Below are 19,026 nucleotides of genomic sequence, written 5' to 3' on the forward strand. Positions count from 1 at the left end.
CCTGTCACCCCTGCTCGGTTCCTCCTCCGCTCTGCCCCAGCCTAGGGCTGGGGACAGTGACCCTGGGCCTCTTGGACCCAGAAACCATCCCCTGCGCTGACCAGAAGGGGAAGTGGTCACCTGCGCAGGACACCCGTATAACCGTTTCTCAGGTACCAGGCACTGTCCCAGGGCTGACCTTGCAGGGACAATGGAGCTTGGCTGGAAACAGAGAGAATGTTTAAGAAAAAATAGAACAAATATAAGCTTCCCAAAAAAAGAGGTGGGGAGGGGAAAGAAGGTGACGGAGTCAGGGGCTGGGAGGCAAGTGGCTGGCTGTCCAAGAGCTCTGGGTCCCCAGGGGTCACACGGTCTCTGTGGGCAGGACACAGTCCCTGCCCAAGCTGCACCCATCTGCCTGTCTGGCTGTGCCCAGTGGGCACTTGAGCCAGGTCCGGCTGGCCGAGGGGAGGGCACCGTATGGCTGTCTGTAGAGTCTGAGCGGGTGGTGGGCTGGGGGCCGGCTGGCTGCAGAGGCCTGTGGTCCCACCCCAGGCCCAGGCCCAAGCGTCCATGCGGCCCGGCTGGCTCTCAGGAGGCAAAGTAGGAGCTCTGCATGGAGTAGAGCCGGTCGATGGGGTTCCCCACGCGGGCCTGCAGGGAGCCCACGTCCGAGGAGCCGAGGAAGCAGTCGCTGAGGCTGGTGAGGGAGGTATCGCTATCGATATCGTGGAAGATGGAGTCGTTCCCTGTGGGGTGCAGAAGGGATGTCAGGAGCTGGGTGTAGGCCGGGGCTCAGGGGGTCCTGGCAGCCATGCAGGCTCGGTGGCCAGGGGTTACGGGCAGCTGTCAGGGGGAGGCATATCCCCGTCACGGGGAGGCATGCTGGCAGTGCTCGCTGGACTGCCCTGGGCCCTGGGCCCTCGGCTTAGGGCAGCAAGGACTGTCAGAGCCTCTGTCTGCCCGGCGGCGGCGGCGGACAGAGGGCAGTGCTGGGCAGATGGGGGTGGGGCAGCTTACCATAGGGGTTCATGTGGTCACCTGGCATTTGGGGCGGCGTGAGGCCCTGTTGGAAGGGGTCGCTGCTTCCGTAGGGGCTCTGCTCCATGGCCACGATCTGTTGCTGCGGAGGGGCCAGTGGCGTGTAGGAGGCCATCATGCCCTCCATGCGGCTTGACAGGACCTCTGAGGACAATGGATGCCTTCACCAACTGGTCCTGCCTGCCCTGTCCTGGGAGTCCCTTCAGATGCCCGCCACTCCCCTCCTAGATGCACTTTCCACCGGCTCTCTCCAGTGCCTTCCCCCAAAGACTTCCCATTGCTCTGTCTTCCATCAGCTCCAGCTGTAAGGGCACAGCTGGAGAGGCAGCAGGCTGTGTTGGCAGTAGCCATGTACCAAGGCTCACCATGGGGGAGCACTAAGAGGAACCCAAGCCTAGGAAAAGCCCTCATGCCCGCAGAAACTCAAGCACCACCAGGAAGGGACGCCACAGGCTGGGGAGGGATGGTCTGCCAGGTGGGCCTGGGAAGTCCAGCAGCTGGGGCCAGGCCATCAGGGAGCGAGGCCGGCAAACACGTTGTAGGGTAGCTAGGCCGATGGGGTGTTTTAGGAACGGGATGCAGCAGGGTCCCCTCTGGGGCTATCTAAGCAAGGAAGGTGCTGTGGAGAAATGTTGGGAGGCTGGGTCTGTTGGGGAAGAGGAAGTGGGGGAGGCCCTGGGGACCCTGTCAAGGTCTCTGTAAGAAAGACAAACCATACTCAGAGGGATACAATGGGCGATGGACAACCGCTCCCCGGATGGCCACAGAACAGAGGGAAGGGTGGGTCAGAGGCATTATGGGCAGTGAGGTAGCACCAAATGGGCTCTGGTGGGCCCGGAGGATTCTAGGTGGCATCTAGGAGGGAGCAGGGGCCACTGGCGAACAAGGAATGCTGTCCTCCAAGAACAAGTGGGGCGCCTGGTGGCTGGAGGCAGAGGACTGTGGCCCCAGAAGGGCCTCTAAGAGAAATAAGAGATATGGGGTTTTGGAACCTCGTCAGTAGGTCCCCAAGTCTAGGCTGGGGCGCTGGCCTGGCTCCAGCCTTGAGTGGCAGAGAGCTGCCTGTGGGTGCCTAGCATCTTCCCAGGGCCACCCGCTCCCGCAAGCAGATGGTTCTGTCCCCTCCACCACACTGGCGGTCTCTGGAGCTCTCTGTACCCCCCTTCCCTCCATAACTTCAAAGTCTCCATGTCCCTGTGTAGCCATGGAGACCATCCCCCGCCCAAGCTGTTGGTGCTGAAACAGATTCTGACCTTGGACAACCTGCCTTCCACTCCATGGACTGGCTCCTCACTGCCGACGGCCACCCACCACAGGCTTCCCCATCCCCCACCCAGCTTTTCTGGGGCACTTTCACAGAATGAGTGAGCAGCCAGCATATGTCACTGCTAAAGTACAGGTTGGAGCCCTATATATGGGCAGCTTCGCCCCTTGCTAGTGGTGGGATCCCAGAAGGTCCCTGGATATCCCCAGGCCTCTGTTTCCTCATGAGGTAAGCCTGACAATCCTGGCCTAGAGGGATTCCACAAGAGCAGAGTGAACCAGGGTGGGCAGGATGTGAGGCCACACTGAGAGACAGGGGACAACAGTGGTTTCCACAGCAGCGATCCTGACAGACAACCCTTCCTGATCCTGACAACCCTTCCCGATCCTGACCACCCTTCCCGATCCTGACCCCCCTTCTCGATCCTGACCACCCTTCCCGATCCTGACCACCCTTCCCGATCCTGACCCCCCTTCTCGATCCTGACCACCCTTCCCGATCCTGACCCCCCTTCCCGATCCTGACCACCCTTCCCGATCCTGACCACCCTTCCCGATCCTGACCACCCTTCCCGATCCTGACCCCCCTTCCCGATCCTGACCACCCTTCCCGATCCTGACCACCCTTCCCGATCCTGACCACTCTTCCCGATCCTGACCCCCCTTCTCGATCCTGACCACGCTTCCCGATCCTGACCACTCTTCCCGATCCTGACCACTCTTCCCGATCCTGACCACCCTTCCTGTGCAACCTCTGCTCCCCATGTCTCTGGGGCTCACCTTGGCCCAGCCGCTGGGAGTTCTGCTGTTCCTGCTGTTGCTGGTGCCTCCGGGCCAGCTTCTTCATCTGCAGGGGGACAAGCCAGGCACCCACTCAGTCTCAGCCTGCACGCCAGGCCCCCTTTATGCCCCTCACCCCACATGGACCCTTCCCTGCCTTCTCTCCATCCCCACCTCCCAGGTGTGCCCTAGACCCTGGAGTAGCAGTGACCTCTCACCTTTGCTCTTTGGTTCTGAAACCAGACCTGGACCACACGCACGCTGAGACCTGTCTCTGCCGCCAGTGTCTCTCGGACCTGACCCGGAGAGAGGGGGCAGGGCGGTCAGTGTAGATGGCAGCTGAGAGGTGGCAGTGGGTTGAGGGATGGAGGGACACTCCTGTCCCAGTGATAGCAGTGGGTTGGGGAGGAGGAGCTGGACCCACAATGAGCAAAAGAGGGGTGTTGGCCTCAGACCATTCCCCCCCCCCCAAACTCCTCACCTTCCGACAGGGCTTGGAGGAGACCTCAAAAGAAGCCTTGAAGGCTCTTCGCTGCTGCGTGGTGAGGATGGTCCGGGGCCGTTTGGGCCTTCTCGGGTCCTTCCCATCGTCTCCACTGCCCTTACTCTGGCTGCCCTGCCCCTTTGCCGGCTTCATGTCTCCATCTTCGTCCTCACTCTTCACTGTGGAAGACACAATCCAACCTGTCAGTTCAAGCTTTGTATCTTGAGGTGAGAATTCCTCCCCCCACCTGCTGTGGCCCCCAGTGGCCTCAGGATAAAGTGGTCCCTTCCCTACGCCCATAGGGCCTTCTTTGCCTGGACCTTCATCTCCTGCTTCCTGCACGTCCCATGACCCCAATATACGCTCCTCACTCCCTCATTCTGGGCCAGCCTGGTCTAACTGCTGACCCACAAGCTTTCCTGTGGCATCATCTACAGTCGCTGGTGCTCATGGGCTCAGGGAGACAGTGAATCAGGCCCCTGTGGGGAATGCGACCCAGGTGCACATGCATGGCCACGCATGAACCTCAGGTAGATACACACTAGAGTGTGTGCAGGATGCTGGCGCTCCCACACAAGGGCAGATCTGCTCTTACATGTCTCTGAAGGCCAGCAGCCTCCTCCATAGGCATGTGGCAACTATGGCCCAGGCTGGCCCTGGGCTTCCCCAACTCATCATGTTTGAAACCCACCTTCGGCTGGCCTCTTAGGGTCATGTGTCATGCTAGCTGGGGACCAGGGTGAAAAGAGAAGAATGTCAGGAGCCTTCTTTCTTGAGACCTCCAGGGACTAACAGCTGACAGAGACGCAGGGGCCAGGCATCCTCACAGGAGGACTTAGGACTGCGAGATGCAAGCGTGTGCACACACACACAGTGTGCTCACTGGGGGTACACACACCTGCATCTTGGCACAGAGGTCCACACATGTGCTGCTTAGAGACATTTACAATCATGGGCACACAGAGGCTTGTACCCACAGGCAGGGGCATACATGCCAAGACACATGTGGTATGAAGAAGCATGTATGTACACCAAGCAACACACAAACACTTCCATGACCCCAGGGTTTGGGGCCTTAGAGAGCCAGGTACATGGCTGAGCTTCCTAACGGTCATCAGCTTCTGACACCCCTTACCTCTCCCTAGCCCCACTTTTTTTGGAGGTGAGCCCCACATGGAGGACTGTGATCCCTTTTATCTTATCTGTAAGCTGGGCCAGTGCTCTTGCCTTCCATGGGAGTGCAGGTGGCCACAGGGATGCTGTCACAGTGTCTAACCCAGGGATAGCCAGCAGCAGGTACATAAGGACTCTGCCACACTGAGGACCAGACACTGGGGCCCTGGCAATGGCAGACACTCCCCACAGGGGCAGAAGCCATTCCTGTGGGCCTAGGGTACCTCAAAGGACAGGCCAGTCATCTCAGCATGTACCCTGGTCAGGTTTCAGGAGTGACAGGGTGCCAGCTGAACTTCAGGCCTTGCCAGAGAGCAAGTGTGTGCACTCACAGTGCATGTGAGTGTTTATACAAACATGCATATGTAGCCTATGAGTGTACTGGCTAGCTGCAGAGATATGAAGCACATACGTGTGTGTGTGTGTGTGTGTGTGTGTGTGTGTGTGTGTGTGTGTGTTTGCCTAGGGAGAGCTTTGCATGCTTGGGTGTGTGAGCACATGTCCCCACATAGGGGCACATGGGGTGGTGTCTCTATGGCACTGGGTACATGTGCGGTCAGATAGGCATACAGGTGTGTGTGCTCTGGGGCTGGCAGCCAGATAAATACTAGGGTGGCATACAGGGACGGGTGTGACACACCAGTGCTCTATGTGTGTGGGTGCAGGTCTGCAGAGCTCAGAAGCCCCCCTCCAGCGTCCCAGGGAACCATGTCCTGCATCTGTCCCGGCCCAGGCTCACCAGAGTCGGACTCGTCGGGGCTCACGGAGCTGAGAAGATCTTTCTCCTTCTCGTAGTCCCCTTTGCACAGCAGCTGGCCCTCCTTGAGCACGAATTCATCACCCTTTCGCAGCTGCCTCTCGCACACACAGCAGCAGAAACAGCCCAAGTGGTACACACACTCGAGCGCCCGCATCACAAACTCGGTAGGCGCGATCTTCTCCATGCAGCCGCTGCATTTTGCCGCGAAGAGCCTGCGGAGCACGAAGGAGGCACAGGCTGGGCTGAGAGAGTCTCGCCCAGGACCTCTCCCTCTGCCACCCTGGCAGGCAGTGGGGTGGTAGTGGGGGAAACACCCTCCTCCTTTGCACGTCCCACGGACCGGTCAACTCTGTTTCTGGGTCTTCCGGCTCAGACATGGTAGCCACTAGAGGGCAGTGTTCAGGGTCAGTCTCACTTCCTGACCACTAGCCTCCTTCACCCCCACAGCCAAATAATCCCAATTTTGCCCTGCCCTCCAGCCCTTCTCCCTACCCTGGGCTTCCAGATCCTCAAACGCTTCCATCTTCCCTCACCTGTGCACATAGGACACAGAAGACTTTGTAACACACGTTGATCTTGTTCTTTCCTGATCCACACTACTGTAGCTCCCTAGTGCCCTTAGGAGAACATCCCACCTCACTACCCCTGGCTTCCTGGCTGTAATCCCTCAGAACAGCCACGAGGTCTCCAGAGCACCCTCACAGCAGCCCTGGGCATGCTCCGTCCCTGCTCCTTGGCTTGGCATCACCTTCTTGTCCCTTCATTTCAGCCTGGGCACAGCTTACTGAAACATGGCTAGTAGCTGTACTCAGCACGTTACCCGTGCATGTCACCTGATCTTGCAATGGCCTTGAGATCAGAGAGACCTGGTCCCGTTTTAGGAATGAGGAAAAGGAAGTGCAGACCGGAGTTCCTCATGCTCAGCACACATGTGATGTAACAAACAACTCCCCGTGTGGGCTGATCCAGGCTCTGTCTCCCATCCAAGGGTCCAGCCCGAATAGGGTCTCCATGCCCCTGGTTGGCTTGTGCTGGAGGGTCCTGCTGTTCTGCTGACCACTCCTCCCCACACCCCACCCTGCCACACGCTCGCTCTGTGGGAACTCAGCCTCAACAACACTTTGATGGAAAAATTTATGAAGAATCAAATTATTGCTGCTGGGAGGGAATTAAAACCATTTTTCATTCCCCGCATCCCCGGGCCACGTCTGCGGGCGCCACCTTGGGAGCACTGCGCGTCCCATCCCTCTTTATGGCCCGCCATCACGGGCACAGATTACAGCTGCAATTCTCTGCTAATCGGTTCTGGTGCAGGGACAGCAGTAAATGGCAGGCTCCAGCCCTGCCTCCCTTCCCGGGGCTGCCATCAGCACCGCCCACCACAAAATGCTGTGGCGCAGTGGACAGGGATTCCTACAGTCCTGGTTGCTGCCCTGGCACCGGCCAGAGCTCTCGGCCTGGGGACAACTCCCGTACCCACCTCTATTCTGTCTGGCAGACTCCTATTCAACCTGCAACACCCAGCTCCAATGCCACCTTCTCTGGGAAGCCTTCTGTGATGATGCCCTAGTCTAAGGCACGTGGCCTCCCCTACCTGCCTCTGAACTTCCTTACTGCCTCAAGTTGCTCTGCTGCAAAGTGGGGGTACCAAAAGACCATCCTGAGGATTTGATGACATTGAGCATGTGAGTCAGCAAGAAGCCATTATGTATGTCTCCAAAGTAGTCCCAGCTCTAGTGGGGATACCTCAAGGCAGGTTATGGCTCCTTCTAGTTCCAGGGGGCCTCTGTGTGGATTTGTGGTGTGGGTATGCAAAGTCTGGGTGTGGGACTGAAGGTCAGAACAGGTGCTTGAGGCAAGTGGGAACCCTCTAGCCCCACCTCAGCTTGTGACTTTGCAAGGAAGGCACAGGCCGGGTAGTTTTGTTCAGGGCCCAACCTGTCCCATTGGCAGCCATAGGTAGGCAGAAGATCCTAAGAACCCGTCTGGCCATGGACTCCTTCCCAGAGCAGATGCCTACCCCTCGCTGCTGCTCTGCACCTGACCAAGGCACCCAGTAAGGGCTGCAGGGGTCTGAACAGCTGGAAACTGTTCGTGTCTTGGCCATCTTGGCAGGCCCAGGTCCCAGGCCAGAGTCAGCACATCTTGTGGGACTCCAAGACACAGAGCTTCCTGGGCTGCAGAGAGGCAGCCAGCAGGGTGTGTGTTGGGGGGTGACCTGCATTCAGCGACTATGCCACCAAGCTGGCGCTCCCGCATTCAACAGCCACACTAATGCCTTGGCAGCAGGGGGTGGATTGCGACTTTCTCCAAGCTTATCAACACAATCTATTATTAATACCCTCCGAAGGCTCCAGCAGCCATTTCCAGGCAGCACAGGCACTCGGGGCATCATCTGTTATCTAGATTGCAAGAGCCTGGGAAATAAAACAAACGGCGTGCACTTTATAAACGGAATGTGCCATCCGTTCGGTCTCCAAGCATCTCTCCACCCAATAAAACATCGGGGGGCACGTATGAAATACTCACTCCCAATTACGGGGCCGGCTTTGTCTACCACGCAGGGATAGAGTGAGAGCTACTCTCGAGTGCATGTGTGTGTGAGGGGGTTCCCGTCTCTCTCCAAATCCCCTTCTCTCTCTCATCCCCTTCACCACGGGCACATGGCTGGAACCAGAAGCCACCGAGAGCCAAGGAGGAGCGGGCCAGCCACAGGCAGGACACTGCCATCATGGAAGCTTGGAAGCTTTGTGAGCAAGTCCTCTCTCCCAGCCTCAGCTTGCTTCTCGGCACAGCAAGCAGGAGCTACCAGCTTAAAGCTGCCGGCAGACGGGGCGGGGGCATACCTTGGCTCCACCACTTCACAGTGCAAAGCCAGGGCTTTGCGAGTCATAGATGAGCACTCTATGTCTAGCTCCATAGCTCCCTTGCTATGTGACTTTGGGTAAGACATTTAACCTCTGAGACTCCAGTTCTCCGTCTATTACATGGGAACATTTGGCCTGGGAATGAAGCTCGGTTGGTAGCGTACTTGTCTGGCATGCACGGAGACCTGGGTTCCATCCCCAGCACCAAGTTTAACTAGGCATGGTGGTAAACACTTGTAATCTCAGCATCGGAGAGGTAGAGACAGGAAGATCAAAAGTTCAAGGTTGGGGCCAATGAGATGGTTCACTGGGTAGGACTTGCTGCGTAAGTCGGAACCCGAGTTCAATCCCTCAAACACACAGAAAGGTGGAAGGAAGGAGAGATCTCCATGTGGCATGCTCTAGCACGTATGCCCTCCCACCATACATACAGTAATAAAAAGAAATGGAAAAGTTCAAGGTCATCTCTGGTTACGCAGAGTTTGGGGCCAGCCTGGCTACATGGGACCCTGCCTTAAAAACAAAGAAAACAAACAAAAAACGAGCCAGGCAGCTGTGGTGGCACACACTAACTTTAACCCAAGCACCCAGGAGGCAGAGGCAGGAGAATCTCTTAGTTAGAGGTCTACAGAGTGAGTTCCAGGAAAGCTAGTGCCACACAGGGAAACTCTGTCTCAAACCCCCAAAATGGTGGTAGTCGGGGTGGGGGTGGGGCTGTCCTAACTAACTACAGAGCAACTGGGAAGAGTAGGCGCCTAGGAGGCCCTTGGCACCATGCTGGTTCAGGGGGCCTTGTGGTCTCTGCTTATTGGGGCCCCCACGATTTCTGGGAGCAGTTTCCTGGCTGTGTGTACAAGTCCCAGCATGCCTTGCAAGAACCCCCAGGGCCAGTCCCTCTTGCTCCCCTCTGCCATAATGGGTCCTGCTCTCTGGACTCAGAGACAGAACAGCTCGCTTGGTGGCCGTCCACCTGCGTCATCTCTCTAGACTCACAGACTGACCGGGAGGCAGGGGCAGACACTTGTCCAAGGTCACACACAGCACTGCTCTGACCCTGTGAGTCCAGAGGGCCTTGTTTCTGGGTACCGGGTCTGTGCACCTGCCCCAAGGTTATGAGCTTCCTGGAGGCCCAATCCACATCACACCCCATGATTCTTCCTCTCCACAAAGGGTCTGGGTTCTTTACAAAGTAAACCGAGGCCTGGAAATAAGCTCAGCATGTTTGCTAAGCATGCACGAAACTGGGTTTGATCCCCAGGGTTGCATAAGCCAGACATGGTGACATACACATGTAATCCCAACACTCAGGAGGTGGGTCAGTAAGCTTAAAGTCATCCTTGACTATATAGTGACTTTGAGGCCAGCTTGGGATCCATGAGATCCACTCTAAAAATAATAATAAAATAAATAAAAACCAAATTGAACATCACTCTCTATGCACATTTTTCAGTGATCACTGTGTAAAATATTCTATCATGAGGACTTCCCTCTTTGAAAGAGTTCCAGGATGTAAGATCCTATTCCCATCAGCAATTGGTTTGGTTTGTCCAAAGCATAATTTATTAAACTCATAACAGGCTAATTTAAAAAAGTCTGAAAACACAGTATTTTGCAGAGGATTTGAATGTGGGTCACAAATCTAACAGATGAACTTCTTAGCTAGTGGCCACTGTGGGATGTCTGGAGCAAAGCTCTAGCTGCATACAACACTGGCCTTTCTGAGATGTCCTCACCCCAGATGTCTTCAGCCAGACCCCAGAGTTCAGGTGGTACATGCTGAGCTCAGAACCCAGGCTCTGTCACGGTCAAGCCCTGGAACCTTGTTTAAGTATATACTCTTGTGCCTCAGTCTAATGGGGACAACGATAGATGCTGCTGATGTGGGGGTAGTGGTGGGGGGTGGCAGGGCTCCTGGGGCTGGATGGGTAAAAGGGGACTGTGATTGCTTCTATTACTTCTTCAAGATTCCCAGCGCTGGGGCAGGAGAGATGGCTCAGTGGTTAAGAGCACTGACAGCTCTTCCAGAGGATCCAGGTTCAATTCCCAGCACCCACATGGCAGTTGTGAACATGCCACGCCCACATGGCAGTTCACAACTGTCTGTGATCCCAGTTCCAGGGGACCTGACCTCCATGTTAAAACATCAATGCACATAAAACAAAAATAGATAAATTAAAACTACCCAAGCACGAGCTTAGCACTCTTGTTGAGTGGAGCTCCTTCCTCCTCCTCCTCCTCCTCACTGCACAGCATGATCCATCAGTGCACTTTTTTTTGTTTTTGAGACAGGGTTTCTCTGTGTATCCCTGGCTGTCCTGGAACTCACTCTGTAGACCAGGCTGGCCTCGAACTCACAGAGATCTGCCTGGCTCTGCCTCCGAGTGCTGGGATTAAAGGCATGCGCCACCACCGCCCGGCCCATGAGTGCACTTTACAGTTTGTGGGGCCCCAGCTGGGTTCTGAGGATAACTTCTATTCCACGTGTGTGCTCGTGGCTCTCAGGGACCTCCTTCAGCCCTCGAGACAAGGCCTCAGTGGGCGGCTTCAGTGATGAGTCAGCTTCCCGGCCTTGTAATCACCACACTCCTCCCCAGCGGACACTGCTGCTTCTCAACTGATAAGGAGGGAGCCTGAAGACACTCAGAAACCTAGCCTTACTTCCTTGCTGTGGTTTGGAAATGTCTCACAAAGGCTCATACGAGGCTAGCCTGTGGCCTTGTTAGCAGGTGGTGTTTCTTGGGAAGGTAGGGGAAAGGTTAGGTCCCTGTGCCTTGAAAGGGGTCCTGGAAACTGTCATGATGTTCCACCCTACCACAGGCCCAAAGCCACTAGGCCAAGTGACCACGGACCAAGGCCGCTAAAATCATGAGCCAAAATAGATCTTTCCTTCTTAGCAGATGATTGCCTCAGGGGTTTTGTGACAGTGACGGAAAGCTGACACTCCTTCGTTGAGTCAAAGCAGACTTCAGTTTACTTCACAACACTTGAGAGCACAGAATAATCTCAAGGTAAAGCCCATGATCAAATCATGGCCCTCTAAGCCACATCCTGGCCTGTCACCAGCCAACTTGCTTTTCACTGCCCCAAACCCAGCAATTCCCGTCGGCTTCCAAGGTTGGCCCTCAATCTTCCCTTTGCTTCTGGACTGTTCATCCTTCAAGGCCTGCTTCAGAGGTCCCCTTCTCTGTGAGGGCTTCCCTGATGCATTCTCAGCCATTCTGTATTTATGTGTCCAGTGTCCCTACTGAGCTAGGAACTGCCACTGGGTCTAACTCACCCCAGGTCTGACACCGAGATTATTAGCGTTTGTTGAATGGATGAACAACTTTGTGAAAAATGAAATGGCAGCCAGGTTGGGTGAGAAAAAAATTATGTTTCTTTAAGGGGCTCTAAGAATATCACTAGGTAACAAGACACAGATTTGCTCTCTCTAGAAACACACCGGAGTCTGTCTGCCTCTCTCAGTCAAGGCTTCTGTCAGAATGTGACGGTGGCTGAGGCAGATGCTTCCTAGCTAAGCCCCAGAGCTCCTGGATGTAACTGCTGGATTCTTCTCTCCGACGGAGACCAGGTGAATGGATGCTGCTGGCTTGGTGGCCTTCTGTGCCCACTGCAGCACCTTCCTTGATTCATCCAGCCACACTCTGGAAGCTGGCTCTGAGGATGCCTGGCCACAGAGCCAGACTGCCTGGTCCCACAGAGATGGCCACGGTGTGGCAGGTGATCTGCCAGGCTGTGCTCACCACAGGAGGCTGGGATGACAAGTGTGGAGGACAGCTGGGGACTTCCTTGTGGAGGAGACATAACACAGGCCTAGGGAATTGATTCTGGGAGGTGGCAGGAGTGGTTTTGAATCCTAGCTCTGCCCGACTAGCTTCCTGATTTTGGGACAAGATACCTCTATCCTGACAGTCTGGCTCCCTGTTAGGAAATGGAGGTTGGGTGCCCACCTGGCAGGTGTGGTGGCCTTCTCCAGGCCACACTCAGGTGGTGGCAGGACTCCAGATTCCACTGATGGGGCTCAAAATAGCAAGAGCCCCCCTGTGGCATGGGGTTCTTACAGCTGGGGGCAGTGGCACCCTATGATGGAGGTACAGGGGTGAGGGGCAGGCCTCCAAAGCCCAGGGACAGGGCCCTGGACAGTAGGGGTGGGAGGGACCACAGGAGCCAGCCCATCACTGGGACTTACTGACATCTCCCCCATGTGTCTGTGCATCCTTATCATTCCGGGCTTAGCTGTTTTTTATTTGGAGACAAAAAGGGGCCTGTTGATGGGATCCAACTCAAACCAGCTGCAAACATCTGCTTTGATGCGGCAGGAGCCGCAGGCAGGCCCGGAGTGCGTGTCAATCAGGCGGCTGGAATGTGCAGCGTGGCTGGCCATGCTCACTGGCTGCCGGTGTGGTACCTCCTGGCCTGCCAGGGCTTGGCAGGGCCTTGCTGACCTGCCGCCTGCCCAGCCGGCATGAGGGTTGCCCCGGGCTTCTCTTAGCCCTTTGATCCACCTCCAGGGCACAATGGGGAGGCCCCAGCCAGGGCTGGAGGTCATCAGCCATAGGCAGGCAGGGACTAGCCCAGTTTGGAGACTTAGGTACTGTCTTCATACCAACAGGCATACATTCAGGGATCCCACAGACACTGGCATCTTCTCCATGCCAGGCACTAAATGAGGATGGAGCTGGGAGCAGAAGAAAGGGACCATCCCAGGCTCCACCTCAACTTCCATTCTCACAGCAGAGGGGACATTCCATAGGTTAGAATAGCGTGTGTCTATCTGAACAAAGAGACCAACACACACACAATGTACCAAAGGAGACAATAAAGAAACACAGAGAGCAATGAGGGGTCTAGAGGGCTGCAGTTTTAGAGAGGGCAGTCAGAGGCAGCTGGACATCTAGGGAAGGGGTTCCAGCTGTGGGGGACAGCAGTGTAAAGGCCCTGAGGTCGGAGTGTGCCAGGAAGTGACATTGTGTCCAGCACCATGGCTGGAGCAGGTGAACAGAGGGAAGGGACCCAGGTGCAGGCAGAGCTGGGGGAGGGCTGCTCATGTGGCCTGGGAGGGCTGCGAGCTAAGAGACTAGCACTTAAAAGTCTTTTTAAAAATAATTTATTTAACTTTATTTATGTGCATTGGTATAACAGTGTCAGATCCTTTGGAAATGGAGTTCCAGACAGTTGTGAGTTGTCATATGGGTGCTGGGAATTGAACCCAGGGCCTCTGGAAGAGCAGCCAATGCTCTTAACAACTAAGCTATCTCTCCAGCCCCCTTGAAAGTCTATTTAAACATTTATTTGTTTATTTATTTAGTGTGCATGTGGTGGGGAGACAACTGTCTGAGTCAGTTCTCTCCCTCGACCGTGAGGGTTCCAGGAATTGAACTCAGATCATCAGTCTTGGTGGCAAGCACCTTAACCCCCTAAGCCATCTGTTTGGCCCTCTGGTTTGGCATCTTAACTGGCTCTCTCTGGTAGCTGTGTGGCTATGACGGATGAGGAGCAGAGACAGGATTGGGGACATCAACCCAGCGACCGAGGCGAGGTGAGGTCAGCATCCGGAAGTAGCCTCACCCCCAGGAGCCTTCCAAAGGAGAGGACGCCAGAGGAAGGGTGGGTCTGAGCCTCTCAACAAGTCGGGGGTGGGCATTAGAAAGGAAAGCCGAGGCACAGTAAGGGAGGGGAGAATGGGTCCTCAGCTCCTGACAGGATGTGCCCGGGGCAGTACCTGACATCTGAAGTTCTGGAGAAGCTTAGATGGGAACACACACATGGGTATGGACATGAGCACAGACAAACATGAGCACACACATACACAGACATACACATGTGCATACCCATGCAGTCCTACAGAATGAGCTTGTACCATGTTCCATCTTCAGTGGAACTCATCATGGAGTTGGGTGGGGCGATGCTCTGAAACCAGGCACTCCTGGGTAACAGACAGGAGCCCTCTTGCCACCAGGGAGAGACAAAGTCTAGGACGGGGGGAGGTGGATGAGCCCCTCTCCCCGTCCGAGCACCTTCCCATGAAGACCTGTGGTCCAGCTCAGGATGCTGATCCAGACAGAAGAGACGCAGGAAAGCCCGCGGAGGCAGCCAAGTGTGTGAGGGCACCAGGCTGGGGCTTCGTCCGTGTTTGAAGAGAATGGGTTCTAGTATAGCTTGGGTAGTGGAGGGTTTGTTGGCATACAAGAAGGCTTGGGTTCGATCCCTAGCACCATAAAGGCAGGCGTGGTACCACATGACTGCAATCACATCACTTGGGAGGTAGAGGCAGGAAAATCAATGGCTGATGTTATCCTAAACCCATAGAGAGGATTGCCCTCACCACATTCATGCACCCGCTGTGAGCCAGGCCCCGGACTGTTCCTTCCTTTCCTTCTGCTGCCCACCCTGCCTCAGGAGCCACCCAGGTCCCTTCCCCTCCCCCACCGAACCTGCGGTCACTAGCCCCTGACACTGGACTCCACAGCCCTTAGTCCTGTTACTTACACTCTAAGTTTTAGAGTCTAAGACTTACTGGAGTGTTTCCTACAGACCAGACCCCACGTCTCATTACTGAAGAAGGAAACGGTGTTAGGAAAGGCACCAGGCTGCCGCTCTCCTGGTCCCTTTGCAGGCGGGGGCACACGGGGGTGGGGGTGGGGCGGGGCGGTGGCGGCGGGGGTGGGGCAGCGGGGCGGGGGTTCTGTTCTCGCAGCCCTCTGTGGCTTCCTCCTGCCCACCTGTGATAACTTGGTTTCACTCTGTCTGCTCAGAGTGGCCAGATCCATGTCCCAGGCTGGAGGTGCTGAGTATGTGAACAGCTGTGTGGTCCCCACAGTCCCGGTGGAAGACAAGAAAGCCCATACCATGAGACATGGAACCACTAGCTTTGTCTTGGGGTCCTCCCTGACTAGCAAGGGCTGGGTTCAGAGCCATGTGCCCAGGAAGGGCTGTAGGACTAAGGCAAAGCCTGAGCAGGTGTATACTCAGCCAGGTAGAAAGCAGAGCTGGGCAGCCAGAAACTTGCTGGCAGCTTCAAATACCCCAGAAGAGCTGAGGGTGGTGACCCTCATCTGTAATTGAGGATTGCCCCAAGTTCAAAGCCAATGTCTACATAGTGGGTTCCAGGCGTACCACATAGTGAGTTCCTATCTAAAAAAAAAAAAGTATTTCAGAGGAGGAAAGACAAGATGGCTTATTGGGTAAAAGAGCATGCTGCACAAGACTGAGGACCCAAGTTCAATCCCTGTGCAGAGACAGACAAGCAGAGAGGCCATCCCAGGAGGGAGCAGCTGGAAAAAGCAAAGGTATGAGGAATGCGGAGGCCTTTTGCAGGGCTAGAGAGACAGTGCATTTGACTGGAACAGGCTGGTAGGAATGAAACGTCCGCGAGCGAGCGAGGCTGCAGGTCCAACACTCAAGACCTGAAGACAAAGCACATGTTTTTGTTCTGTACAATGATACATCCATGCACCCATTCACAGTCACCTAACCGGCTACTCATCCACCCACTCTCCCATTCACTTATCCATCTTCCCATCCCTTTATCCATAAATCAGTCTAGCCATCCAGTCACCCACTCATGTGTCCATCTATCATTCACCCATCCACCTATCTACCCATCCATGTGTTCATCCACCTATCAGTTATCCATCCATCTGGCCACTCACCCAAGTATTCCTCTATTACTATCCATCTACTCATCCATTTTTCTTTTTTTTTTTTTTTTTTTTCGAGACAGGGTTTCTCTGTGTAGCTTTGCGCCTTTCCTGGGACTCACTTGGTAGCCCAGGCTGGCCTCGAACTCACAGAAATCCGCCTGCCTCTGCCTCCCGAGTGCTGGGATTAAAGGCGTGCGCCACCACCGCCCGGCTCATCCATTTTTCTTACATCCACCCATCATCCATCCATCTACCATCTAGCCACACCTTTATTCATCCCATCCACTTGTGTCTATTCCCACCCATTGCCTCAGCCATCCACTCGTCCACAGTCTGCCTACTCATCCATCCCAACCTCTCACTGAAATGTGAAGTGTTAGCATTTGCCAAACACACACCACAGCCAATTGCTGTGTCGGGTGACAAGGACTGAGTGGGAAGAGGATCCAGGGGGCTCTCCTGGTAGAAGGAACAGCAGCATTCAAGAGAAGGGGGTCCCTGCAGGAGGGATCTGGGACACAGCTGTGGGGCAGAACACTGACCAAACTGGTATTGTGGTTTACTAGTCTAAACCCAAAGATTTTGGCTTGTTTGTATAAACTGTAGCAGGGCTTAATTAGGGTTCTATCAACATTGATAAACTTTCTTTGAGCTAGTGTGTTCTAGAAGAAACTCCATTAAAGCAATTTAATTTTTTTGATCAATTTTCTTTCTAGTATAGTTAAATAATTTACAACTTTTCCTTTTTCATTTTTTTATTTTACTAAAATTATTTTTATTGAGATAAATGATTTTTTTCCACAGGGATTTTTTTTCAGAGGGCTTGCTCCGCTGTGGGGTTTGTGTCCACCTCAGCCTTGCTGATGGCCAGTGGCAATGCATTACACCCGCCCAGCCTCCCTGCTGGCAGCTGGACTTCACGCGGACTTTTTTATTTACCAAGGTAAATCTCCCCCAGGATCAGGAGGGTGTTTTTCAATCCTGCCAACTCAATCACTGAACTTTGTTTTCACAAATCTTACCAGGCAGCCAATGAAAACACGCCTACCCAGGGACCAAAACACCGAGTCAAGACAGACTTCAAGGTGTCCTGTGTGGACTGCAAGTGTCCTCAGAACCTATGTGTTCCTTCTTGTCCTTCAGGGACTCAGACAGCACCTCCTCTCTTGATCCCCATGTTTCTCAGAGTCTAGTCCCTTACTGAACATGTCTGAGTTTTGCCAAAAAGCCTTAAGCCTGTTAGCTGAGTGGTTCGTTTCTCTTCAGGTGAGATGGTCCTTTCCTCACTTCCCCTCTGCTCCATGCTCCCCTTGATGTAGCCATGCATAACACAAGCTGTCTTAGCACAGGTGCCCCAGTCACCACGAGATCTGGCCCAAGCCTCTCCTCCACCACGCATTTGTGTGTGTACACATTTCTCTGGTCACGCTCTGGTCTGAAGCCACGTTGTGACGCATGTATAAGGTCCTACCAAGTGAGGCACTGATGAAATCTGCTCAGCTCAGAGCTCACAGCTACACAGGAAGAGCCTTCCTTCAAACGCGCTTCCCTCCCGCCCCACCTCCCCAATCAGTGATGGCCCATGCCTTTAATCCTGGCACTCAGGAGGCAGAGGCAGGTGGATTCCTGAGTTCCAAGCCAGCCTGGCTACACAGAGAAACCTTAAAATAAAAAACAAAACAAAAACTAACCAAAAAACAAAAACAAAAAACCCACACAAAACAACAAAAACAAAAAACAAATAAAAAAGATCCCAGGATAGCCTCTTGGAAAGGTAGGGTCCCTTCCTCAATGCAGAGTGCCCGATAGGTGGGCACCACACTTTTCTAGGAGTTGGGAAGGTGGTTGGGGGAGCCTGAGAGTTGCTCTTGGGGTGACTTTTGGGAGGACATAGTTATAGCTGGTGAGTAGAACAAGTCCCCACGATGAGCCACAGGATTCTGAGAGGTGGGTGCAGGAGGGGGCGGGCTGAGAGTGACTGTAGGCTGGGAAGCCTGAGGGCTGGACCTGGCAAAAGCCGGTGGGCTCTCTCCTGCAGGCTGGGGATGGCCGGGGCAGGTTAAGCCTGGTGTCCCTGCGGGGCACGGCATACAAGGCCACTCATGCAAGGCCACTCCTGGGGACCCCCCTCTACTGTTGGCCCGTTTAGTGGGTAACTGATCGCCCCACGCCCCGCCCCAGCCGCCCGCTGCCCGCGTGAGCCGCTTAATCACCGCCCGCCCGGCTGCATTAGCATAGTAATGGCCTTTAAATTGAGCCTCTTTGTTTTTTAATTAAGCTCCCAGCAGGTACAGAGAAGAGCGATTATTGAGGAAGCTGCCAGCGCTAATCGCCCGCAGTCATTTGACAATTAAAAAGCGCCTAGCTTTAACCCTTTCCCTGCGCCCGCAGCAGTACCCCCCAGCGTTTAGCACCCGCTGTGTGTGCGCACGCTTTCGACTGGGATCCGGGGATCCCTCCCCTAGCAATTCAGAGGTCCTTGCCAACACCCCCATTTTGATGAGGGGCAAACTGAGGCACAGAGCAGGGAGGTAACTTGCCCAAGGCACACAGTTTGGGCGTGGGAGACCGGAGTTTGGCAGACAGGTTGCTATGGAGACTCAGTGCCCAGCCTTGGCGCCTTGCAGCGCCCTCTGCTAAGAACACCTTCCCACTTACAGAGTCTGGCAAAATTTTTCTCACCCTTCTAAGGCCTGTGGGGTGGCATTCCCAGGCCTCCTCTCCTTCTCCTTCCCCATCCCGTGCTGTGTACAGGCACGGGACTGGGCCTCCCGCACACCTAACAACAGCTGTGTAAGAAGAGGCAGGTGTGGGCTCGGCCCAGGTGGGTGGCCCCCCAAGAAGTGGGACAGGTAAATTCAAAGACAAGCACCACAGTTCCAGGTCCAGCCCCTCCAGGGAGAGGCGGTCAGAGACACCTGACCTCTGAAGTTTGGAGGGAGGTTCTAGGAAAGGCGTAGTACGAAGGAAGATCCAGAGGCACCACCAGCATGACCTAGAAAGAAAAGCTGAAGGGGAGGGGCAAATGGAACCAGA

General features: G+C 54.9%; 1 protein-coding gene across 3 annotated transcripts in view; it reads right to left on the minus strand.

Moving 5' to 3' along the window:
• Positions 1-570: 570 nt before the first annotated feature.
• Lmx1b (LIM homeobox transcription factor 1 beta) overlaps positions 571-19,026 on the minus strand; it is a 76,785-nt gene continuing 58,329 nt past the window's right edge. The window contains exons 3-9 of one of the 3 annotated variants that reach the window (XM_059259046.1): positions 5,460-5,692; positions 3,545-3,726; positions 3,282-3,359; positions 3,064-3,130; positions 2,851-2,889; positions 1,021-1,164; positions 571-728 (exon numbers count right to left, since the gene is read on the minus strand). In XM_059259046.1, coding sequence (XP_059115029.1) covers positions 571-728; positions 1,021-1,164; positions 2,851-2,889; positions 3,064-3,130; positions 3,282-3,359; positions 3,545-3,726; positions 5,460-5,692 — 901 coding nt within the window. Of the gene's footprint in view, positions 729-999; positions 1,165-2,850; positions 2,890-3,063; positions 3,131-3,281; positions 3,360-3,544; positions 3,727-5,459; positions 5,693-19,026 lie in introns of all 3 variants that reach the window. The other 2 variants (XM_059259047.1, XM_059259045.1) reach the window with 2 other exon arrangements.

Source organism: Peromyscus eremicus, chromosome 4 (genome assembly GCF_949786415.1).
Source record: "Peromyscus eremicus chromosome 4, PerEre_H2_v1, whole genome shotgun sequence".
In the NCBI taxonomy this organism is placed as follows: Eukaryota; Metazoa; Chordata; class Mammalia; order Rodentia; family Cricetidae; genus Peromyscus; species Peromyscus eremicus.